This window comes from Callorhinchus milii, unplaced genomic scaffold (assembly GCF_018977255.1).
Source record: "Callorhinchus milii isolate IMCB2004 unplaced genomic scaffold, IMCB_Cmil_1.0 Scaffold2, whole genome shotgun sequence".
Lineage (NCBI taxonomy): Eukaryota > Metazoa > Chordata > Chondrichthyes > Chimaeriformes > Callorhinchidae > Callorhinchus > Callorhinchus milii.
Window position 1 is genome coordinate 4,407,028 of NW_024704743.1, and position 26,366 is coordinate 4,433,393.

A 26,366-nucleotide genomic window follows, 5' to 3' on the forward strand; every position below is an offset into this window, starting at 1 on the left:
TACCCTAACAAAAGCCCTCATGATTTTGTGCACTTCAATCAAGTCTCCCCTCAACCGTCTCTGCTCCATTGTGAACAGACCCGGCTTCTCTAATCTCACCTGCGCTCTCATGTTTGATGTTAGGTGCAAGTTTTTGGATTGATTGGTACAATGATCTTTTCAACAGCTTTAATTAAAGCTATTATGTTCTGTGTTCCCAATTGTTAGAAACAGTGATTACGTGTTTACGTGCCCAACACTCTCATTTGGATTGGCGGGATGGTGGTGTGTTCTCTCTACACCGTATTTTCTATTTGATTTTAATTATGAAACCAATTCTTGTCAGTATTTGGGCAACATCAAGCTAAGAACATAACCTAAAGAGCTAATGCTAAGCTAATACTGAGCTTTACAATACGGTTGAGAGCCAGCGTTGATGTTTGTCATTTGTATTGATGAATTTAATTTGTGTTTTGCAGAGAAAACCTGGCCAACGACATGTACCTAGTTTCCCAAATGGACAGTGACCAGTATGTGCCAATACTGACAGTAGCAAACCTAGACCACGTGAAAAAACTGAGTACGGATATGGACCTGATTGTTGACGTTTTGAAATGTAAGTGCGTGTCTTTTAAAATCCAACAAGTTTTTTCCTCAATGTTTTAAAATGTTGTCGTTGACTCATACGTCTTGTTGTTTAGCATTGCCTTTGGTTCAAGTGGATGAGAAGGGGGAAAAGGTCAGACCAAATCAAAATCGCTGCATCGTAATTTTACGAGAGGTACCAGAATCAACACCGATTGAGGTAAGCTTTGAGAAATGAGTTGAACACACAAGTAATTGCACCCAGCAATTAGTACAATAATTATTTACGTGCGTTATTTTCAGTCAAATACAAGACCAGGAATTATGTTTTTAAACTTTCAAAATGGAATGTCTCAACATGGAGAACTATAAATCTACAAAAAGTGAATAAAATTATGTGCATAAACAGAATAATCCAGGAACTCGAACAAGGCTGTTGGCAACTGGTGATTTGATGAGTATGCAGGAGGCCAGAAAGGTTGATGTTTCTCATATGCCTGTGAACACTGGAGGAAAAATATATAATGTATTCTGACTGAAGCATATTCTAAACTAATATCTCCGTACACAGAGGAACAGCTTCTGCTCAGTGCCACAGGATAGGATTGCAGTACCTAGCAACAAGCAGAACAATTAACTCGCTTGTTCTAGGGTCCTTGGGGTGTGCAAAAGGCAACACCAATACACAACAAAGATCTAATTCTCGAAAAATGCAGCTGTTATCCTTTATGGCTGCAGATGTCTTGGAAAAATAAGATCTCTACTTTTATTTCTCCTTACCTCTCCTTCATGCCCCCCAAATTGATTCCATTGGCACAAAGGTGAATTGAGTCCGTCGTATTTTCACACAGTCCCAAAAATGTTCGGATCAAGAAGGCATTCGGGTCTATTTGTTTCAGGTTAACAATTCCCATTGCCCTCCCATTACTGCATCAAGCTGTTTCTCCCGCATTAGCACAGAGTTGTAACTTCTACCTTTCCTTGGAAATGTTTCGTCTGTTTGATATTTAGTCAGATCCTTGGAGTCAGTTTGTTTACAAAATACCTGGCTGCGTGCAAATTGGCCAGTGCCGGCTGAGCAGACGGAATGGATAGGTTATTGTGTTCATAACTAGCAGAAGTAGGGAAGAGCATGCCCGTGGAGGGCTTTAAAAGTGAGTGTCCAGAATCGTGGGACATACTTCCGACGTGGAAGACGCTATCTAAATGTAATTTGTTATTACTTGGGATTACATTTTAGGCCACATCCTGATTTCTTCATTACATTATTCTTAGCACTAACCAGGATTGTATTTCACAAAAATATACCGTCAATTAACTTCACAGTATATTCTGAGAAGCGCTTTGAGATGTTTCGAAGACGTGATAAGGCGCTATATCAAATGCAAGGATTATTATTATAACCAATTGTGCCAAACCAGTGTTCATCTCCACCCTTCAGGTTTTTATCCCTGAGTTTTGCTTCATTTGAAGCTGGCTTTGAGTGCCATTGCATCCGGGGGCAGATATTGATGCTGTTGAGCTCGTTAGACATCAACCTACAAAGTCATCCTCAATGAAAGATTAGATTGCTTAAGGCATTATTCTTCAAAGAGAAGCCTGTAGTCCAATTTATATGAAAAGATAGTTTGGTTGAACTGATGTATATCCCATCCGTAGACACCGCATTACCTCATGGTAAATCTATAGCATTCCTGGTTAGCTTGTGGCATTATCTAAACTAACATCTTAAGTAATCTTGAATACGGTGCAGTCATCTCAAATATCAAAACATGAAGCCAGGTTACCGCAGTGGTCGGGCAAAGTACTGATGTAAATGTTTCAAAATGCCTCTTTGGGATGTTTTCCTGACATGAAAGGCTCTGTCTAAGTGTACGTTGTATCAATCAACATTTATCTAAATTTGAAATCGTGGCTTCAGGGCTTGGGATGGTTAGTGATATGTTTCCTTAAGAATATTGAATAGTATGCATAATTGATGCTGAATCATCCTAGGGTTATGCTGGTCCTCTGCTGATAAGGGAGTGAATTCCCAGGTCGGCACCCTAACTCCAAATCAATATTCAACGTCATGCCCCATTTAATGTATTAAGGTTCTTGTTTTCATTTTGTTTGTTAATCATAATTGATTTTTTTTTAAAAAAAGCTGTCCCGTAAGTTTCAGCACTGTAAAACATTTGACTTTTAGCATCGTTTGCTTGCTTTGCTTGCTGCTGAACTCAACTCTTAAGAGGCTTTTTTGTTGAAATCTACGTTGCCCGACGAAATGTAAAATGTGAAGCGTAACAACCACAATAACCTGCATTTATATAGCGCCCTCCACGCAGGGTAGCGTCTCATGACTCCATGTGGGGGTGGTGACCGTAAGCGCGGTTGAAACGGAAGGTTTTCAGTCAGGACTTTGAAAGGGGGAGAGAGGGGGCGAGGCGGAGCGACTGAGGGAGAGTGTTACAGAGTTTCGGGGCGTAGTGGCTGATTAACCTGTTATGATGGTGTTGTGTTGAATTCAAGATCTTCGTCCTCACTTTCAAGGCCATCCGTGGCCTTGCCCCCACCTCCTACCTCTCCGACCTGCTGACTCCCTACCAACCTGCCCACTCACTCCGTTCAGCGGGCTCCGGCCTGCTCCATGTCTCCCGCCCGCCCCAGCCTACCATCGGTGGTCGGGCTTTCAGCCTCTCTGCCCCCACACTCTGTAACTCCCTCTCCCCGGTACATCTGTTAATTGTAAAATGTTTTGTCGGTAGCCTTCAGTTTACTGCTAGTTGAGGAAAAAAAACAGCAACCTCTACAGCTGCCATATCATAGCTTGAAATACGATACTGCTGGTGCAGTAGGTTAGGCCTTTAACATGTACCGAATAAAGGTAGATCCACCCTGGAGTGAGTTCCCCATCTCGGCATACAGAGGTTCTCAGTGAAGATCCTTTTCCCATAGAGGGAAAATTGGAGGGATCAGCTACCTCTTTAGAGCTGCATTTTATAAGGATTTGAAGGATGACCAATGTAATTGTGCAAATAACCAACAACTGGTATTTCTACTTTCCTCTAGGGAAGGAGAAATTATTTATTATTTCAAAAGGTTCAAATAAATGAAAATTTTGCTTATTTGGAACATTTTCAGCATTAATTAGCACTGTTTATCTTCAGGAGGTGGAAGCACTCTTCAAAGGGGAAAATTTTCCAAAGTTCATGAGCTGTGAGTTTGCCTACAACGACAACTGGTTTATCACCTTTGAATCGGAGGCAGATGCGCAGCAGGTAAAGCTCGTTTATATTAAGGTTTGGGGAATTCCAATTTGATATATATACAGAAATTTTGTCGCGTAGTTTCTAGAAAAGCTTTCAGTATGGCACTAAATTCTGGAACTTAATATTTTTTGATCTGCACTTTTTTTAAAAAATGCAATTTTCTTTGTTAGTTGCAACTTTTAGCGTAAAATAGAGACTGCAAAAAAAAACTGCTGTAACAAATTCTGGTAGCTTGACTTGAGGAATAGATTGCTGTCTAAGAGTGTGAGCAAAGCTAATGAATGTGTAGCTGATTGTCATTTACTCAATGCTTCCATTACAAGGGACATTGCCTTGAAATCAGAACAAAGATGGTTAGAACTGAGCTCAGGCCACATTCCTTCACATGGAGGGTTGCCAAGATGCGGAATGCTCTACACCACAATGCTGTAGAGAAGCAATCCACACGGATATCTGAAAGCAAGACAGATACTTGGGTGGTAAAGTTATGGCGAAAAGGCGGGGCATTGGGATGAAAAGATTTGGCAAGGTCGACGTGCTCCCAACTGGCGGCCCGTGGGCCGCATTGCGGCCCTGGGGATGATTACACCCAGCCCACGAAACATTCTCAAGTTCATTGTCCTCAAATACAGGCGTCGCGCAGGCCCTGAGCTGATCGGCAGTCGGGCGGGCTCAGGCTCTGCCAGGCAACAGGACTGGACAATCAGGAAAAAATATTGCTTCTGTGGCCTGCGGGCATTTCTTAAATCCAAAATCCAGCCCTCAGCAGCCAGAAGGTTGGACCCCCCCACCACCACTCGGCACGGTCTACTAAATTGGTGGAATAGGCTCGAAGCCTGAATAGCCCCATTGTTGCTATTTTTATGTTTCCTGTCAGCATGATCAGTTATCAAACCTTTGAAATACTAGGTAACATTTTTGACATCAGAAGCCGCATGTAGAATATTGTGCAGTTGCGAGCACGCTACCTTCAAAAAGAATATCAAATGGTTGGAAATGGTTGAGAAAAGAACAATGGTGTGTTTAGGGATGAAGAGCTCTAAATTGAGAGGTTCTACACTATGTCATGGTAATTCAAGCAATATACCTTATTTTCTTTTAATGCACGTTGACTTGAGTTGATCATTTACCCCAGGACATGGTAGTTTCTTGCTCTTTCAATTTTAGGAATTGAGTTGTGATGGTGGATATATGTTTCTAAGTATAAGAGGAGAGAAATCCCTTGTAGCACCTCGGTACAAAGCAATTAGGGGCTAGAGAAGCAGGATTTTATTTTAACTGTTTTTTAATTTGGGGCGAGACCTGTAAATGCAATGAATATACTTTGTGCCTTTTGATTTTAAGTTTACAACAAAACTTGTATTTTAAATCTTAAAAAAAAACACAGCGACCTGTGGTTGATGGCTTCTTGTGTGGGTTTTTGTTCAGGCTTATAGGTACCTTCGTGAAGAAGTGAAAACCTTCCAGGGACGGCCTATAAAGGTAACACTTTTAAAACGATTCAACATTTTGTTTGGACGTTTGTGACATGAACTCATTGGTGACTGGGACATTTCTTACAGGCAAGGATAAAAGCAAAGCCAATGGCTATCAACACCTTCCTGCCAAAGAATGGTTACAGACCGATTGATATGAACCTGTACACTCAGCAACGGTACACGTCGTTTTATGTACCTCCTATCTACAGCCCCCAACAGCAATTTCCACTTTATAGCCTTCTGACTCCTCAGTCTTGGTCTGCAGCACACAGCTACCTGGATCCAACATTGGTGAGTGCTTCGTGCGTGGAAATGTTTTGATGGGTAAATCTTTGCCAGTAGAAAATCGCTCTTGCGGTAAAGTCACAGGCTGGAAATTGTGAGAAACTGTTGGATTTGTTTTTTTTTTGCCAGATTGGAGCCTATTGAACTGAAAACGGCTGAAAATTTAGGTGCTTTCATATTCTCTTAACTTTTAAATGGTTGTGCAACTACGATTCGAAGCGCATTTGTGACACCCATCAATTTAATATTTCTTCCACGATTCGAGGTCCCGTAATTTCTACTTCCATGAACATTTCATTTGCTTCATGTGATTCGTGCAAGAACAAAGATAGCCCCTGGCAATCTTCATAAAGGTTGTGTCCCATTGTTAGGAAGGCTAAACATGCATACATGTACGCACACACCCACTACTCTCCCATGTCAACTATTTTTTATTTCCAGCGTTTCTTGAGGGAGAAAGTTATTTTGTTTTCCTCCTTTTTTTTTGGTTTCATAACATTCACTATTTCTCAGCTGAGCGGTCAGGCAGGAAACTTGCTCCCAGGTCTCTGCCAATGCCACTCTGTAACCACCTGTTTGGAGGTGCATGAGATTAGTCCTGGATGACTTGTCTTTTTTTTCTTCCCTTTCTTCCTTGTGAGGAAGTGACTGGCCTCTGCACAGCACCTCCCCAAGAGCACAGCTGAGATTGGGAATTCACCATGTGGGGGAATCGGTTCGAACCAGTGTCCTACCATTTGATGGTAAGCACGTTGGAGCCTAGACTAATTTTTAAATTAATGTTTGTCATACTTTCATATTTCCTGCTTTTTTTTTAAAAAAAAGGAAATTGAATCCTCTCGAAGGTTGAAGGTTAGCTAAATTGGTGCGCTGGTAATCTTAAAGACATAAATCGCAATCGGGAACCACGTGAAGCAATCGAAATAGAGTTGAGGCTTTGGGATCAACTGTGCTTACACAGCCTTTTAGAAGAATGCAAGTTTATGAACGTTGAGACGTGAATACCAACAAGCTCGCCAGTTGTCCTTTGCTTGAACGTTCCTGGCGGCATTTGAAGTCAAAAATCACATGAAAGGTTAAGAGAAAATGGGTGTTCGGTTGGTGAATCAGCCAGTGGAACATTTTTATCTTCCATTGTTCTGTTTCCTTGGGCTTTAGCTCTGTGTACACCATTCTGTGTACTATTTTCACCTCCAATAGTAGGTAGCCTTTGCACACAAGCAAAACCTGCTCTGAACCGCCACCAACAGGGGGTGTTTTGGGGAAATTGCAATGACCTGTATCGTCATCTTAGTAAATGGTAGACTTTCTGGCAAGGGTGTATTTATCTCCCATGTAAGGGTGAACAGGTGCCATTCCGTTTGATTCCTAATGAAATCAGGTGTTGGCACTGATATCATCTGACCACTTTTACATGCACGCAAGGGAAAGCTTTGCAAGCTGCTCAAAACTAAGAATCTAGAGTTTCTTAACTTTTCATATGTAGCAGTGCCTAATATTGAAAATAATTCAACAATCAACTTCAGTTCTCGAAGGTAAAATAGCTTTTCATGAAGCAAAGAGGTGAAAGCGCTTCCAAACCAAATCTGTATTCAATTTATTGTATATTATTACTAAAGCATCAATTTTTTTTTCTACCCGTGTACAACACAGTCTCATAAGGTATACCTCATGTCTGACATTCCACCTTTCAGGAGTACTCCTATTTTATATCAATTTCTTATCCGTTCTCACGCCCTTCCTTGGATTCACGAGGGCCTTAATGGAATTTTGTCTGCTCTCTGAAAATCTGAACTGCATGTCCCTCATCCTCTCCAAAGCTATGGAACTCTGCCTCATTCCCTCTGCCTTGCCCGTCTTCAAACCGCACCTGAAGATCTTCTTCGACAGCGCCTTGGGCCACATCTCCCCAGCTCAGGGTCAAGCTCCGTCACTGTCGAGTGCTCTGAGACACCACCCCGGGTGAAGGCACCATATAAATGCAAGTCATCGTTGCTATCCCATAGCTTAGGTTGTATAGCATCTAGTGCAAAGGATTTGTTGATCTCCACCATCTATCAAGTACCTCCGGCACGCTTCGAAATCATACAAAGATGTACTTCAGAAATGTTTGTACAATTTGATCTTCTTCAACGACTAAGTCTAGAAAATACCTGGTTAATATATCAGCTGTTTTTGCCATTAATCTCATCATTAAGATTATCTGAGTTTGAATTTCCTCATTTATTTCTTTAGATATACTGGAATATCATTTAGCATACTTTGCTGTATTCTTCTCTAGGCTCCTATTTGTACTTCTATTCCTTTCAACTTAGAAGCAAATTCTTATAATCATATCATTCTCAATTGTAATTAATTGCCAGATAATTCATTAATGTTATATCGTCAAGTCCCTTGTGGTGTCCACGGTTTGGTGCAGTTTAAGTAGGTACTATAAAGTATTATAATAGCATTTAAGCAACCGTATACAAGTTTTTAGAAAATGTGTTGTAAGGTTATCCCTCAAGCAATGTAAGTTTGTTTTGTATAATAACACCTAAGCCTAATTGGCAGTTTGGTGTTCAGGTTCATTTTAATCTTATTGATCAGGAATTGTACAGAGAACTTCATGAAACATGGTCTTCTAGATTCAAACGTCCAGAGGCTGTTTTACAAACTAACTTGAGAAAAATGTCTGATTTGTTGGTTGTTAGGTTGCTACTGATGCTTCCAGCTTTGCAAAGTGACATCATTGGGGCTAAAAGTACAAATGTGCATTCCACAGGAAGTGGAATCGGTGCTGACCTGATGTCAACCTTTTTTTAAGTGCTGGAAGCAGACCAGTCCGAGCCAGAAGTGGGCGTTTCACTTCCTGGTTAGTTTAGCTCCACGGTTGGCCCGTGCCATTAGCAAGGCTGCTTTATACACAGGAGTGCTCTAATGTGGTTTTGCTATAATGTGTTTCCTGTATATGATTACTAATTGGAACTGTGATTATCCATGGGAGCCAATTTTGGTTCTGCTTCAGGGTATGGAATCAAGAGCAGACCCTTCTATTTACGACTGTAGCTTTTTTCCCTATTCCCTGTTGCTTCCTGTTAAGCCAAACAATTTGAATGCAATTTAAAGACGAAGGCTATGGAATTAAAAATCTTATGTATTGAATACTTGTCAACACCTTTGCCAAATGCAGGTTATTATATCCATTAATTCCCCACCTCTTCAAAGAATTCCAATACATGTATTAGAGATGCTTAAATTTTTCAAAAGCACTGCTGCAGCCTTTAGGGCCCCTGAACTGTGAACATCAAAATTATCCGATGAAAGCTGTTAAACTGTTTCTCCATTTTGAATGTTAGTCTAACTCTTTGATTCATGCTGCATCACTGCATTACACATTATTTTTGTGTGTGTAATCAAGGAGAACATTTAGTCTGAAATATAATCCTGGCTCCAAGTTAAGATTTGCAACTCATTATCTAGTTGCTTTCCTGATAGACTGGTCCACATTTCACTCCAAACCTTCAATTTATTTTGCCGCATTCGTGAACACAGTGATGACGCATTATCCTTAAATTTTACTTGTTGCTGGCAGGGGTTCCTTCCAGACATCCCAAATATCCCTGGAACTTGTGCAATAAAGGTTCCAAAATTGTAGCCTTGTCTTTCGCTGTATAGTTTAAGTTGTGTATATTGAATATTACATTCGGTGTGCAACGTGTCATTTTTGTTTCTTTGTAGGTATCTCCATTTCCAAGTGCAGGTTTCATCAATGGATTTACCACAGCTCCAAACTTCAAATCTGCTGCAGCCCCCTTGACTACACTCAGACACTATAATCCCAGAAACAGGTACGATGTTTGGTACGTAAATTTAAAACTTCAAATACAATGTGGTACGCAACGCGGATTTCATCATGAAGTGGGCAGAGAGAGAGAAAGAGTTGGGGTTTATTGAATTATTTAAAGCACTAATACATGAAACTTTGATGGATGCATTTTTGCCTGTTTCTGGATTAAAGAACCTAAAAGGAGAAAAGTGATAAATGTTTATGATGGGCAGTGATAATATTAGTTTCCGTCAGGGGGATAGGGAATGGTGGGTGGGGGAGGGAAGAGAGGGATTCTGGTTTTGTTGCTTTTGCCTATAATGTGTTATGCATCAGTTGGATAAATTAAAGACAGTTTGGCTCACTCAGTCAAATTCACCAAAGTGGATGAATGGGTCACTCATTTCATTGTTTGTGGAAGTTGCTGGTGTGGACTAGCTGTTGTTCCACTGCACTTCAAAGCAACACATTGTTTGAAGCTCTTTGGGATTGTTCAATATATGGTTCAAAATCAAATGTAATTATCTGTGATTTTGTTAAGATCGGACACGTGCTGTAAAATTCGATGACCTTCGATGAACTGGCTTCATGGACTGAATGGTCTCCAGTTCCTATGGCCTTATTTATAATAATTTTGTCACTCAATCCACGACTGTTTGTGGGACACTGCTGTACGCAATTGTCTGCCACGTTTCACCCACAAATACACAGGCAATCCACTTTACAGTATATTCTGTGAAGCCTTTGATAATTCGTGAAACGCCAAGTGTGGTTTTCTTTTAATAAAATAAAAATGATTTCTACTCTAGCATACAATTTTGTTTTTGGGTTTTAGGAACCACAGTAAATCCCACCTGCGGCCGACACTGCCGAACACAGACCGTGGGCCAGGCCTACTGGAGAGCCCCGCAATATTTAATTTTTCCGCTGATCGTCTGTTGAATGGCGTTCGAAGTCCACAAATGCGACCGGCAGGACCCAACAGGCCGCGGATCCATAATAACACAGGTTACAATAAGAGGGATCTTGGGACTGGAAGACCGGAGCAGATCAATCTTGATACATCATCCAGTATGGGCCGAGGAAAGTTAGTATGGATTTTTTTTTAAAAAAGTCTCTCTTTTAAGATAACGTAGCATACATAAGAAATTGCTTGGCCAAAAAAGACCAAGGTCCATCCCGTTCATCTTCCACCATTCTGGCAGTCGCATGACATGTCGTGTCCCTATATATATATATAATATAACTATATATTGTAACCTGAGATTTTATTTCCTAACAGAAATCTATCTAATGTGTTCTTGAAAGAATCAACATTTTCTGCTTCTACCGTCTCCCTCGGGAGCCTGTTCCACACATTCACTACTCGCTCACTGAACTAGTGTTTCTACAGATTTGTTCTGAATTCTCTCCCCCCCCCCCACCCACCCACTTCAATTGCAGACCATGTCCCCTGGTTCTACTATTCAGTACAAGCAGCTTATCATGGTCTACGTTATCTAGTCCTGTTAGAATCTTAGATTGTAATCCTGTTGTCCCTCAACCTGCTCCAGTGTGGACATACCCAGTTTACCTGATCGCTTCTCATCGGCCAGTCCCTCCATCCCCTCAATCATTTTAGTTGCCGTCTGTATCCTCTCGATCACTGCAATATCCTTTTTTGTATTGTTAATATTATCGATCATAACGTCTCAAGTTGCGAAACCGCTACAATATAACCAGAAAATCAATCGTGTCGTAATTTACAAACCAAACATAAGTTGGAGTTTATTGCTTTCAGCGCGGGAAGCTGCTGGGCTGTGCGCGAGCTAGTCTTGCCAGAACACTTCAAACCGTTCTTGTGAGGCTGGCACATGCGCGCGCACACCGCCCGTTGCTTCCCATCCTCAGAGGTAAGGTTTTTTTTCATTGCGAAAACTGTTTAGATTTTTTTTTCAATTACGTCCCACTTCTATTGACCCATTAATTTCTTTCAATGTGGGCCACCTGCAAAGAATTTGTCCGCAGGAAAATATAAAACATCAGGTCATCCGCGAAAGGTCGGCCTGAAAATATACTGTAGTTGAATATTTAAAATAGAGGGTTAGCGCCTTTATAGTCGGCAAGGCAGTCGGTAAGATATTTAGTTAAAATTTAAATTCAATGCAAAACCCGAGCAAATCTCTTAAAATTCCTCTCTGTTTGCAACACAATTATTTTCATTCAGTTGATGCACGTTTTCTTGCTATTCTGAAGTTGACTTCAGATTCGTAACTGTATTGTACCAATAGCAATTTTACGTTTTTAATGCACCCGATTCTGAAATGGCCAATTTCAAAAATGTTTCCATCGTGATTTTGAACTAGAATTCTTTGAGAACAGATTTCAAAAGGCTTAGCCATTATCTTTGAAACTCAAGTTGATAGAATGCTAGATTTAAAGATGGACTGAACAATGGAGGTAATGCTGAATGAAAAAACATTTATATTTGTATAGCGCCTTTCACATCGGTAGGACATCACAAGGCACTGAAATAGCAGAATGTTTTCGAGATTCCTTATGAACTAATATACAGATTGGAGTCCTAAGATTGTTTGAATGTCAATTATTTTGGGTGATTAAACATTTTTGTGTTTCAGGAAGAATTTGTACGGTAATCGGAAGAAAAGGGAAGACAAGTTCATGGTGAGGAGGTTTAAGGCTTAAATATTCTCATTAAGGATGGAGAGTCAATGTGCAGAGATACTGATTCGGACCAGTATTACGTTCCTTAGCTTTCAGTTAGCTGATTAGTTGTGGTGGGGCAAAGAGGGGTTTATGATGACATGAAACATCTGCCGGTAGTTGATTTTCCAGGGGATTATGACCGTTTTCAGTTTATTTAAACAGAACAGTTTCTTATTCCACACCCTGTTTCGCCCACAAAATATTGCAGTCAGTTCACTTTATAGTATATTCTGTGAAGTGCTTTGAGACGTCTCGAAGACATGATAAGGCGTTATAGCAAGTGCAAGATTATTATTATTATTTTCTAATACTTTACACAATTGGAACAATTAGTTTATAAAAAATGTTCACCTTAACCTTTCACTTATGATTGGTTTGATTTTAAATGCTCTCTTTCTTGAAATGTCCAACTTCACTCCTGCAGAGGCTTGGAGGTCTGAGAGGAGGCATGATGTGCTTGCTCCTGTTTGCTTCAACCCTTTTATTAATCCTTGCATTTGATGTTGCACCTTTCACAATGGGAGGGCATCTCAAAGTGCTTCACAGGCTATGTTGTGTAGCCTGTATTTTGTAGGCACGTTTGCAAAAGTTGGCAATTTACTCTGTGGAAAATTGTAAATCTAAACGTGTGCCACTGCCTTCCATTACCCCAATAGAAATCCAAATTGCCTAATTGAATAGTTGATTATAGTGCGGCACCTTTCAGCAAGTTCCAAGTGGCCTCATTTGCTATAATTGCAAAGAACAATGTGAAAAGCCTTTGTGACAGAACACAGCCCTGTTTGATTTCTTTTCCTTCTCTCCCTCTCTCTCTCCCTCCCTTCCCCCCCACTGGAAACTTAAGTATTTTGCCAAAACCTCCATCGCTAACACTTTGCCTTCCACGCCATCATGCAGTTACCATTTGATATTAATAAAAAAAAATATTCCTATTCCTTCCCATATTCTCTTCTACATTTACTTATCTAATTCCCCTATAAATACCTCCTCCCCCATCATATTCCATCTTTCTGGGAGCACTCTAGGAACAAAAAAGCCTTCCTAACTTCTGCTATCATGCTCGCAAATTAATTATAAATCACGTCCTCAAACAAAAATCTAATCTCTAAAATTTGATTTATTCACCAAACACCTCTCTTAATTCCTCCTTGTATTTGTAGACCCAGCCTACCTCCACTCATCACCCAGTTATTCATTGCGTATTTTCACCATTCTTTGCATAATGTAATGAATTCTGAACTGTCTTGTTTATCTTCCCTCTTCTGAGCTCGAGTCCGAGCAGCAAAATCTCATTGTGGCAAGTATAAGTTGGCGTGATACTAAATTAGAAGGAGTTTATTTAAAATGTCAAACTGTTGATATTTCATGCAATTTATTTTATGTGAAGATTTTGAGGCTGCAGCAGTTTGTAATTGGTATCACTAATGCTGCCTAGTAATTTGTTGTCATGCCATCTGGAAGGTTAGAATGAGCAGAAAATGTTTTGAAAGTATGTTCTCTGGTTACACAGTGCTCGAGTTTCAATCCGGTTAGTCTTGGCAGAGTTTCCCCCTGGGTATTTAATTGACCGTGTTTCAGTAATCCATTGTCTTTTTCAGAGACCCCAGACACAGTCGCCTCCTCCACCGAAGCCTCCGTCTCCCAATTTTGAGCTGGGATTGTCCAACTTTCCTCCTCTGCCTGGAGCGGCAGGCAATCTCAAAACTGAGCAGATACTTGAGACCAGATTGTCCAACATAGTAAAAGGGATTTCGAAAGAAAAGACGCCAATTGTGCAGGTACTGTGGATGCTACTGGAATTCATTTGTCTTTTTAAGAGTAAGGATTTTGTTGAACTGATTCAAGACTGTTGCCTTCACTGATGAATCTTCAATATAAGCTTGCCTGTTTAAAAAGATGGGTTCATTTCAGGCTTACGGAGAAAAGAGCTGCACCTGAAAGCATGTTTGTGGTTTAACAATTTATGTCCTTGCTAGTTCAGGTTAAAAGTGATTTTCATCCAAGGATCTTTGAGGACGTCGCCTGGTTTCCACTTGCTGCTGCTCATACTAAGTGGTCACTGTAGATCTGGTATCTAAGGACTCTGACATGTACTTATCCCCCAAAATTAGCAGCAAGTGTCGAGGTCACCTGATGACACTGAAGTTGGCCATTTTGTTTCTAATAATAAAATAATAATAATCCTTGCATTTGTTGTAGCCTTATCACATTTTCGAGGCGTCTCACAAAGTGCTTCCAGAATATGCTGTAAAGTAAATTGACTGTATTTTGTGGGCGAAACACGGCAACCAATTGTGCACAGCAGCGTCCCACAAACAGTCGTGGATTGAGTGACCAATTTATTATATTTTTTTTGAAGGAATTATTACCCCAGAAAATTAATCTGCCAATCGACTAACAACGGGGTGCCTACTTATTGCTGGGTAAACAGATACGTGGAGTGAGGAAACTTGCCCAATGTTTCGCCCTGCCCGGGAATCGAACCCGGGTCTCTCGCTTGCAAAGCGAGTGCTCTAACTGAGCTACAGGACTCCACGGTTGGCACTGGCTATATTTTTATGGACATGCACAGTGAATGACCGGAGATTGAGGCCATTAATAAGGGATTAATAATAATAATAATTAGGGAGCTGGTTGTGCTTTTGTGAACCCTCAACTATGATGAACTCTGCCGCAATCCCTCTGCCTTGCCTGTCTCAGATCACACCTGAAGACCGTCCTCTTTGACCGTACCTATGGTCACCTGCTTCCTCCCTGGTTCAGTTTGAAACTCTGCCCTCGTTATAATGAGGCCCCCTGTATAATGAATCAAATGGTTTCAACAGTTGTAGTTTTCTATTCTATAATGTGCACGCATAACAAAACTGATTCCTTGGGTTGGCTGTACTTAAATTTACGATCTTTGCTTTTAGAAGGAGAATTATTTAGAGGCTGCAGTGATTAAAGTAATACTGTATTTAAAGACATCAAAGTGAAACCCAAAACCCACCATGTTTCGATGGCAAGAAAATATATCAGCAAATCTATGCGTCTACAGATTAGAACACCACTGCTACCACCCATCCTAGCTTTAATAATAATAATAATAATAATCCTTGCATTTGATATAGTGCTTTTCACGTCGGGAGGACGTCCCAAAGCGCTTCACAGAACACACTGTAAAGTGAATTGACTGTATATTTGTGGGTGAACGCGGCAGCCAATTGCGCACAGCAATGTCCCACAAACAGTCGTAGATTGAAAATGACCAATTTATTATTTATACTTATTTATATTATTTAAGTATACAATTTATACTTGGAGAGCAGAGTCACTTGGGGGGAAAGTTTGATTTTGAGCAGGATGCAGAAGGAGCAAACTATTTCAGCGAGTCGCATGTTCTTTGATTCGTCAGGCTCTTTTACTCTTTTGTGGTTTGGGGAGAAGGAGAAAATGCCTGGACGGCTGCTGTAATCTTGAACACAGTGCTTTAAATCCCTTACAAATCTGCTGACTTATTGGTGAACCACTGCTTGACGTGGAACTGAACTTAGTTGGATGTCTGCTAACTGGCCTCAGGGCTAGGAGAGGAAAACAGTCAGCCAGGGTTCCTGCTTCTGATGACTCTTCAGTCTCCCATGTTAGAAACTGTGCTCATGTGGGCTTGAGAGAACGGGTTTGGAGCTTTTTAATAATCCTCCACGAAGTCGAAGCCTAACTTAACACTGTCCATGAAAGATGTCCATTTGGAAGAGATCCCGGAGGAAGAATAACTGTCCTGTGGAGAGGAGGTGAAAAAATGGATCTGAAATGCAAATTGGGGAGGTGTGTTTCGGTGGGGAAAAAAAAGTTATAAATTAATTTGAAGTGCTCGCAAAAATAAAATGAAATGAATGTCTTGACTTTGGCTGTGTACTTTTTTTGGGTGGCTGTGTACTTCTATTTTGATTTCTTTGTATTTGAACCTGTGTAAAATTAAGGTTACAGTATTGATCATTTTTGTTTTAGAATATAAATGTCGACGCAAGCACCAACACTGTACCTTCGGGAATACCACGAGAGCCATTACCATCACCGTCTCCTGCCGTACCAGCGACTTCTGAACGCTCTCCTTCACCGCCACGCTCTCCAGAAATCAAGTCAGTGAAATAAATATTCTAATTTCTTCCAGTCATCGGTGTGAATTGCACAAAACAGTTTCATTTTATGCACATCCTCGCTGTGTCATTAATGTCGGCAATAGTGTTAAAATAACACGCTTCAAGTGTGCTTGAAGTAATAAAGTATCGGATGTATTTAAGAGGAAACTCTTGATACATATACAAGGGAGAAAGGAATAGAGAGCTCTAGGAGGATTGAAGGTTCTTGTGGAGTATAAACCCCAACATGGATTAGTTGGGCAGAATGGCTTGTTTTGTGCCATGTCAGTCTATGTAATTCCATGCAGCATAATTGCAGTCCAATATTTAAAAGGTAATTAGTGAAATATCAACCGATATTATGGAGAGTGGGAAACGATTCGTAAATTCTTAAACTCCTGGTGTATGTTCTGTGAAGCGCTTTGAGACGCCTCAAAGACGTGATACGATGTGATACCAAATGCAAGGATTGTTACTATTACACATGGAGAACACTGGCCGGGGTTCCTGCTCCAGCTTTGAAATGCACCAGGAGTGTGCCGAATTTTTGAAAATATAGATTTGAGAGCAACTCGATCCGCTTTAGGTGCAAAGCTTTCTGACAGCCCTGGAATTTAAACCCGCAAGGTTTTGTAATAATCATACGTAAGGTGCACTGAACGGAGGACCTGAATGCCTAAAACTATGAATCCTGCAATTTGTTGGAGATTTGAGCCTTGCCATTAGGTCTTTATCTCTTTTAGAAATGAACGGCAAATGTTTTATTCTTTCCAGACTGCTTTCTTTATATTGTGAAGTTGTATTTTCCTTATTCTAATGGATCACAATTCCAGCAGATGGCATCTGTTCCCAATGTTTTCGTTGTCTGTTTGGTTCTGTGAAGCGCTTTGAGACATCCTTGTAACGTGAAATTGACTGCATCATTATTTGTCTCTAAGGAGCAGTGAGATTTGACTGAAGTACCTGTGGGTTCATATGGTGCAAAGTTTTCAATTTTGATAATGTGTAAATTCTGCGCTCAATTCACTGAGTAAATTGGTACCATTGAAAATTGTGAAGCATCAATTCCACTACCAAGTTTTTTTTTTGTTGAAAATAACTTTCCAATTGGGCTCTGTGATAATGTGGTGGTTTGATCCATAAAATCAGACCCATAAAATACTGGGCTGTGTTGCAGAGCGGTTGCCAATCGACACTTACGGAAAGTCACTGCCAACATCATAATAATAATAATCCTTGGATTTGATATAGCGCCTCATCATGTCTTCGAGATGTTTCAAAGCGCTTCACAGAATATACTGTAAAGTGAATTGACTGTTATATTTTGTGGGTGAAACACAACAGCCAATTGTGTACAACAGTGTCCCACAAACAGTCGTGGATTGAAGTGACCTTGAAAACTGCTCTTTGACAAACTGCACCAATGCTATATACACCAACAAAATCACATTTGTGTAGCGCCTTTCACGTTGGGAGGACGTCCCAAGGCGTTGGAAATGCACAATGTACTGAAGTACAGTGTAATGGGGCCCAACTTTTCATGAAGTATAGCCACTGAAAAGCTAAATGTTGTGGTTTAATTGGATCAAACTTTGAGAGATGCATTTACTTGAAAGAATAGTTATTGAAGTTATTGACTTATAAAGTTATTGACTTATAAAATGGCACCTTCAAAAAAATTACAGATTCATTCAGATCAGTTATGGTATTGCACTTAAATTGACATTCAATATCCAAGTTAAAACAGCTTACTCTCAAATGGTTGGACTTACTCCAAAGTATTTTGCGAATGTAGAAGCGATCCTGTTAACAACAAAATTATCCCCATTTATATAATGGGTCTGTGGGAAATAAAGGTCACACTGATCCTGCTTCTGGTTATCAGGTTTCCACTGCCGACTAACCAGCTTGCTGTGCAGTGCGAATAAGCCAACTTGCACTCTACTGCAAGACATACAGTCAATTCACTTTACAGTATATCCTGTGAAGCGCTTCGAGACGCGTCAAAGACATGATGAGGCGCTGTATCAACTTCGTTTGATATCGTGCCTTATCGTACATGCGTATTTTATGGGTGAAATGCGCCAGCCAGTTGCGCACGGAGCTGTCCCAGAAGCAGTCGTGGATTGAGTGACCACATTTATTTTAAATCTTTATTTTTTTTGGAAAGGATTATTATCAGAAGGGATTATCGCTGTCGCGTTGGAATTGCAGATGTGTTGGTCTCATTGGCCAAAGTTAACCCTACCTCCACCCAAACAAATCTTTTGATGCCATCTTTTGTCTTGTGCCTCTTTAGATTGTGTACACACTGCTAATTACCGTCAAGTTTTTAGCTCAGCATAAAAACTATTTGTCACAATGCTGTGTGTAAGTTTGTTCTTCAAAACTGTGGGAGAAAAATGGCATTGGAAGCCTAACACAGTGAAATAAGGTGGTGGAAAGGATGCTCCAATTCTCCTGACACCAAGAAAAAATATTTTGGAAACGCAACCGGGTTTTTAGTGGACGTGTGTTCGTGGCTCGTCTGCCAATAATTTAAATTAAACATTAAATTGCTTCTTGCTGTTGGAAGCCACCAGTAATGTCTGGAAAAATACAAACGGGAAAATGACTTGTGCAAGTCAGGTCAGGGAAGAGCTGTGCTTCTAAGGGATAATAATAAAATAAACGAATAAAAAATAATAGATAAATAAATAAATAATAAAACCAATAGGAAGAAAGAATAAATAATTCTAAAGAATAATAATAATAAATAATAATAATATTATTATGCTTGTAAGCTCGATGCATCAACTTGAGATTTAATTATTATGAAATAGAAAGTTCATGAAGCGTTTCAGTGTTGTGTAAGCAATTGCCTGATGTGGAGTCCTGTAGCTCAGTGGTCAGAGCACTCCCTCGCAAGCGAGAGACCTGGCTTCTATTCCCGGGCAGGGCAAAATATTGGGCAAGTTTCCTTATACCACATTCCCCTGTTTACCTCACAGTAAGCAGGAACCTGGTTGTTAGTCGATTAGCGGATCGCTTTTTTCCAGGGATAGTAATTCCTTCCCAAAAAAAACAATAATAAATTGGTCACTTCAGTCCACGACTGTTTGTGGGACACTGCTGTGCGCAATTGGCTGCCTCGTTTCACCCTGAAGTGTACAATCATTTCACTTTACAGTATATTCTGTGAAGAGGCTTTGAGACGTCTTGAAGGCATGAAAAGCACTGTATCAAATGCAAGGATAATTATTATTTTTGTATTCGTTGTTTAGCAATTACAGGATCACAATGGGAAAAAAACTTCTACTGCTTTTGCATTTTCATGATTGCTTCCTGAGGCGAGCCTGCCTCATGTAAACTGGCTAGATTTTCCGTCACCAAATTTTGGGGACTAAGTTGCTTTGAGTTGCATCTCTGAGTTGCGTATCCCCTTGGATCTGCGCAGTAGCGATCCAATTACGTAATGAAAAGCATTTGTACAGAAGTGCCAAGATTCAACGATTGGGGCACAAGCGAACATATGACATTGCTATAAGCATTGCAGAACCGTCGAGAAGATGAATAAATGGGTTTCAGTTTATAGGGATCAAATATGGCTCCTGCTGGATTGGATAAGCAGAAGCTCCTTTGGTGTTAAAAGCTAATTTTAGGAAACTTACGTGATGTAAGGTTACACTTGTGGCTTTGTGCACAGCGAATGTAGAAATTAATCAGATCGAACTTTGCTCTGCAGTGAAGTTAAGAGCCAAGAAACCAAGCAAAGAGAAACACAGACTCCTTCGGAAAGACTGACTACGCCTCTAACCACAGCAAGTAAATCTGTGCAAGTGAATGGAGCGGCCACGGTAAGTGTATTGCGGGGGGGAGAAGGAGGCAGTTTTGTATGAAATCATTGAAACGATCTTGAAGATGGAGGAATGGCAGTTTCTTTAACCTGAAGCAAAATAAATGCATTTTTCCCACTCTAACTGAAACTGTACCAGTTGCTAGAGTTCTGTTACCACGTTTCAACCTCGCAACAGAATCGCCCTCAGTGTAAAGTTTTGGTGGTCTTGTGTGTAATACCTCTTGTAATCTTATCGCACTGAGGCTTGCTCTGCTCTGCCAGTACCTCTTTGGTAGTTGGATTATCTATGTGTGTTGTATTGCATTTACCATAGTTTGACTGATTAAACTGGGGAACGCACATTCAAACACATTCAGAGACCCGATTATCCACACTGTTTGGACCGTTTGTCATTGCGAAATAGCAAATCAGTGTAGATAATTGAATGTCGTACGAAAAACAGATTGGATGTTTTGCTAAATAAGAAAGGTTTTACGACGTTAAACAGTCATGAAGGTGTGCTGCTTCTCTGCCTCTCAATTATTCTCAGTGTATTTATCTCTACCTTTCTGACTTTAATCTTACAAAAATGCTCCCGGATAAAGAACTACCTTTGTGCAACGGGCAAAAAGAATTGAATTGTGCATGTGAGCAAAGTTGCGCTGTTATTGGAAACTGCACAACTAGATTGTATTCCTTGTAACCTTGAGTATGTGTGGACAGCTGCATCTTTTTCCCAGTATCTTGCAGCTCAGCATTTACTTCCCCAGTGGAGCCCAGTGTGAAAAAAGCAGAATTGCAAAATAGTTCTGCGGAGAACCAACATTTAATTGTAAATGCAACATGCCAGCGCAGGGCTCACTCATCAATCCAAACGGATTCAAATGGCACCAAAACTGCTGTATAATTGCAAACTATTTTCCTTGGCATTGATTTCGTTTTCTATCTGAATGTCCGTCTCCACAGGAGCTCCGAAAACCCAGTTATGCAGAGATTTGCCAGAGAAGTGCAAAAGAATCTCCTACACTACAGCCCCCGAAGGAGCAGAAGCCTAACACTGCAGCGGTCAACAAAGACGACAAAAAAGCTCCTGAAAATCCAGGAGAGAAAGCCGAGGCGAAAAATAAAGAGCCACCCACTGGAAAGGGAAACCCAGGGAAGCCTCGAGACCAGCGAAGACAATCGGGGCGTAGAACACCCCCTCAGGGCACCAACAAGCGGATAAATAAAGAGCAACACACTCCCCCAAAGTCACCCAATTGAAGTTCCCGGACACAGGTGGTTGATTTAAGGGTCTGGTTTGTTCAAACGTAATCTCCCTCACACTCCCCCCACCACCACTCCCTCCCCTCCCTCAAAGTCCCCAATCAGAGCACAGAGGTTGTTGAAATGATGGGTTTCTGGAAAAGGTCTTGTGAGCAACAAAGGGCACTTTTTGTAATGGGAGTGTGTGTGTGTGTGTGTGTAAAAAAAAAAACTACTTGCTGTGGGCTGCCATTTTTCAGTATTTGGTGAAATGTGTGATGTCTACTGTAATTTAATCTCTCGCTCACTTACAGATTGGGAATCGGATTTTTTGCCCCTTTGATGACGGGGAGGGAGGCAATCAAAGTAAATCGACAAACTAGCGCAAATGTTATGCCGTGGGCTAGAATTGTCTTGTTCACAGTATGGTTTATTTACCATATCTACACGGATAAAATTGGGGAACAGCAGGCATCGGTAGCAATCTTGTGGTGTTGAACAGCGTTGAAGGTAGCTTTCTGTCCCACAAATGTATTTTATCACAAGTTATGGTGACCCCATGAATGCCAACGTTTTTTTTAAAATAAAAAAAAAGTTGCTTTACTGAGAGAATAGCGGCTTGAAACAGTGTCAGATTTCATACCCTTTGGGTATTAGTGGGTTGTGATGGGAGTAATGTAGTGGTAAATTTAACAGAAAAAAAAGCTTTGTAGTTTTTTCCTCTTTGTTTTAGGTAGGTTGCCATTGGTCTCGATGTTTACAAGTTTACTTTTAATGGCAAAGTTATTTTTTTCTTGATAAGGGAGGGGCTCCTGTCCGTGGAACACATAGTGATTGAGTGGCTGTGAAAAAGACTGGTTTATTATGTACCTCTGTGCTCTAAGGTAGGTGACTGCACTTGTTATTTTTTTTTATTGCTCCGTTTCCAAGTGCTTTTTCTTTTTTTTTTGACAAAAAAAAGTGAAGCTCTCAAGTCAGCACACTGTTGGCGTCTTCCTAGAATCTGGTACATCGTAGAGTACTTGAGACGGGGTGAGAATCAGAGTTCGGAGTGGAATCGCCCCCAAATTTTCACACAGTGGTATTGTCTCCTGGTTATTTTTTCCCCCTTATAGAGATTCATCAGTGTTGCGTGCAATGTTCTATTAGTTGCTCTAAGTTTCAGAGAGTTTTGAGGCAGAAGTGTGCGAGCTTCTAATGTTGCAGGTGATGCGTGAATGCTTTTTTTTTTGTTCGAAAAAGGAAGAAAGTATTGGCTTTTCTTTAAAACAAAAATGCTCCCAATTGTTCCTATGGCTGTGGTCATGGTAAGCCAGACTTAATGTGCTGCTTTAAGATATGCACCGCAGCACTGGGCAGAAACCCACTGGTCATAGGATAAAATAGGTAATCGTTATTCCATAAAGGGTATTATTTCAACAGCTGTTCTTTTCATGCAGTGAATTTTATTTCCATCCAGTGTCAAAAGGAGAAACTTGAATTTCATTTTTAAACTTGAAAAAATGACTTTGCCTTAACTTTTGTATGAGAGAGATTTAGATGTTGCTGCAACTGACCACAGAGGGTTGGAATGGGGCAAGATATACTATTAGTTATACCTACTGTCACTAGTCTTACTGGGTAAATGCGATGTGTAAGAACTAGCAGTAAATGGCATTTTTTTTGTAATATAATTTATGGCAGATCTTAAAAGTTGGAACCTTTTTTTCAGATTGTTTAAAACCCTGTAAATGCAGATAGTCGATACTGTATTAAACGTGTGCACTTGGAAGTGTGTGCTTTGCTTGTACAGATGTAAATAATCAGAACATATAAAAGGTACCTTTAAAAAAAACTGATATAAAAATATTGATATTGTTGGTATATCCTCAATGTTGAGCTGGGCGTAGAAAAAAAAGTGTTGTAGTCTCTGAATATTTCTTTCTTTCCTCTGGTGTGCTGAACTGACCCTGCCCTCACTGCAGAAGGGGAAATTTGTGAAAATGCTTATTTTCGAGCAGTAGTACAATATTTTTCATTATTTCCTTCCCTCTCTCCTCCTTCCTCTACTTTCTCCTCCACCCCACACACCCCCCCACCACCACCCCACCCCATCACCCCACCTCCCGAATTAAAAAAAAAAACTAGTCACAAACGAACAGGTACCAAAACGTTACCCTGTTAATTTACATTACTTTTAAAACTTAATTAACATCTCAGGAAACTATAAAAATGCACACTTGTCAAGCAGGATAGAATTATGTATGAACTAAAAATATTAAAAAAAAGTAGTTGAATGATAGAAAATACTAAAGCAGTTGTGCCATTGCATTCTTTTCTAAGCTTTCTCTTTTCCCCTGTTGCCAGTGCGTACAGCTGTTTTGACGACTTGTATTGGATTTGAGTCAGCCGTGGGTTAATTTTGCTTGGCTGCCCGCAAGTTTGGTGATCAATAGTTGCATCCATTGTGAGCTGCTGATCGCACAACTAATTCTTTGTTGTAGCCAACTGATAAAAGCTTTCTTGTGTTGTGTTCGGCATCCGGCTATAACTGTGAGCTGCACGTTTATATTAGTTTGCTGTTTTTTGGTGAAGGGCACAGTTGCTTTGGTTACTGTTAATGGACCTCTGAACTTTTGATCGCACCCGGATTGAAAGATTTCAGTGACATCTTCTGTATTTCAATAACTGCAGCAGGTGATTTATGAAAAGCGGTGTATTTAATCTTGTATCCGACTGCTGAAGCTGGCTGTGCAGAGAGCCACCACCACCACCATCAATTGACATGAGCAGAACAAATGAAGCAATTCGGTTAATAAAAAAAAAGCACTGAAAATTATTAATTCTGCCAGCGGACGCTAGCTGCTTGTGTTTTATGTTGCACCTCAGTAAAATCACACACGGATATCAAATGCCACAATGTATTGTGAATACCGCAACCACACTATCCGATTGAAATGTCACCAATCTGTTTTACGTGTTGACTCTGTTGCAGCCGATCATAACAACCCCTTTTGTCTGTCTAGAGTGTTGTGCCGTTTATTAAGCAGCAGGTGCCTTTACTTTAGCTTGCTGCATTTTAATTTTTTGTGCACCGTAAAAACCAATTACACTAACAGCAGTGGACAATTGAGGATTTAAGGGGAGGTAATGGCAGAATCTGCTTTGGAATAGAAACCTATTGGAAGCATTGAGGGTTTTTGTTTTTGTCTTAAATGCTTCGATAAAAACTGGAATCAAGCTGACTTGTAAACTATTGGTAATTTAATTTTTTCTTTGTGTCATACAATGCAAAACTGTCTAATTTGAAAATGTAGCTTATGAAAATAAATTGAGTTAGCGATTGTAAAATTACTTGGTTGTGGTCTCATTCTCAACAGCAACGATTTGTGTCAATCGATCGCCCTTCACGAGGGGTAGTGTCTCGGAGCACTTAAAAATTGACTGTACTGATTCCTGCAGTATGTGTTTGCTATATTCTCATGTCCAGCCACACATTGTATTTATATAATGCCCTTCTGTGGGCCAAGACTGTGGAGGGCTTTAAAAGTGCGGATGGGGCTCTTGAACTCAATTTTCTGGGATTTGGGGGACCAGGCAAGGATGGGGCTTACAAGCTCGTGGAGCTGAGTATAAGAGAGTATATGGGCTGCAGAATTCTGGATGGGATGCAGCTTGCGGAGGGAAGGGCTGGCAAATCCGACAAGCAGAGAGTCGGTGTAGTGAAACCTGGACGTGATAAAAGCATGGACAAGGGTCTTGTTATAATAATAATCATCTTTACATTTGATATAGCGCTTTATCACATCTTCGAGATGTCCCAAAGAGCTTCACAGAATATAATGTAAAGTGCATTTATTGAATAGTTTGTGGTCGAAAATAGGCGGCCAATTGCGCACAGCAGCGTCCCAAAAACAGTTGAGGATTGAGTCACCGATGTATTATTTTTTTTAAGGAATTATTACCCTCGGCAAAGCAATCTACCAATTGACTAGCACCCGGGTTCCTACTCACTGCTGGATAAACAGGCGTGTGGAGTAAGGAAACTTGCCCAACGTTTCCCCCCCCCCCGCCCGGGAATGAACGCGTGTCTCTCGTTTGCGAGGCGAGCGCTCAAACCACTGAGCTGCCGGAATCCAGAGGGGACACCGAGGGGAGAGGTAGCAGCAGAGATGGGTAACGATGCAGAGATGGGGGTAAGCTGAACAGGCCAAGACGCGGTGTGGGGTTTAAAGGCCAGCTGAGATTTAAACAAGGTTTCGCATGGGCTCCGTGAGATGGAGTCTGCCTCCATTTAGCTTGATGTTGTCAACGTCTGAGGTTAGAAGATATTGACAACATGTTGAGAATATATGCAAAAGGCAGTCAAGTCAGAACAGCAGTTGTCCTGGAATCGAGTGTGGAGGCAGAGAGAGAGAGTTGAGTGGCATCCACATACATATGGAACTTAACCCCATGCCTGAGGATAACATGGCTGAGCGAGGGCATATAAATATTAAAGCAAAGATCGAGGACAGAGCCCCCGAGGGACACTGCACGTGGCGGGTGTGTGAGTGGGACGGCCGGCACATTCGGTTAAAATCTCTTCGGTGTTAGCTCTGCAACCCAAAGAAATGTTTGCCTCCAGACAAAGGTGCGGTGGAAATCTTCAGGCCGTTTCTGTTTTGCAGTCGTCTCCAGGGCGAGATCAAACCCGCATCGTGAATCCCGGCGTTCAGATATGCCTGTTGAACAGAAAGGTGCAGTTCTGCTTTGGTGAGCGAGTGAGAATCGGTGGTGGCGGGTGGGTCTGCTTCACCAAATCGCATCCAAGGTTCCATTTGTCTACAGCCTCTGTCTATAGTGTTGTTGTTTTGTAGTTTGTGGGCCTCACGAGAAACTACACACAAAGAGATGGAAAAATATAACAGATGGTTAAGAGTTTTTATTTTACACATGTTCTCTCCCAACCTCACGGTTTCTAGGAGTCATGTAGTGGCCTTTTGGCTCAGATCGCGTGTAGCTTCTGTGCTTATCGCTACTCCTCGAGTTAGCCACTACCAGGAAACGTTCTCTCGCTGAGGACTGTTTGCAAGAGGACGACGCGACTCATCTCGCCTGTAAATGAGGGGAATG

The 26,366-nt window shown here is 40.9% G+C and overlaps 1 protein-coding gene across 7 annotated transcripts in view; it reads left to right on the plus strand.

Annotated features, from left to right (window-relative positions):
- Window positions 1–21,489, plus strand: part of larp4b (La ribonucleoprotein 4B) — a 48,722-nt gene extending 27,233 nt beyond the window's left edge. For 2 of the 7 annotated variants that reach the window (XM_042346814.1, XM_007901192.2), the window contains 12 exons: window positions 459–595; window positions 681–784; window positions 3,714–3,824; window positions 5,244–5,297; window positions 5,378–5,584; window positions 9,299–9,420; window positions 10,222–10,473; window positions 12,005–12,050; window positions 13,691–13,870; window positions 16,080–16,210; window positions 19,935–20,046; window positions 20,994–21,489. In XM_042346814.1, coding sequence (XP_042202748.1) covers window positions 459–595; window positions 681–784; window positions 3,714–3,824; window positions 5,244–5,297; window positions 5,378–5,584; window positions 9,299–9,420; window positions 10,222–10,473; window positions 12,005–12,050; window positions 13,691–13,870; window positions 16,080–16,210; window positions 19,935–20,046; window positions 20,994–21,290 — 1,753 coding nt within the window. In that variant the 3' untranslated portion in view covers window positions 21,291–21,489. Of the gene's footprint in view, window positions 1–458; window positions 596–680; window positions 785–3,713; window positions 3,825–5,243; window positions 5,298–5,377; window positions 5,585–5,707; window positions 6,198–6,219; window positions 6,314–9,298; window positions 9,421–10,221; window positions 10,474–12,004; window positions 12,051–13,690; window positions 13,871–16,079; window positions 16,211–19,934; window positions 20,047–20,993 lie in introns of those variants that run through there. The other 5 variants (XM_042346815.1, XM_007901193.2, XM_042346813.1 and 2 more) reach the window with 4 other exon arrangements.
- Window positions 21,490–26,366: the final 4,877 nt, after the last annotated feature.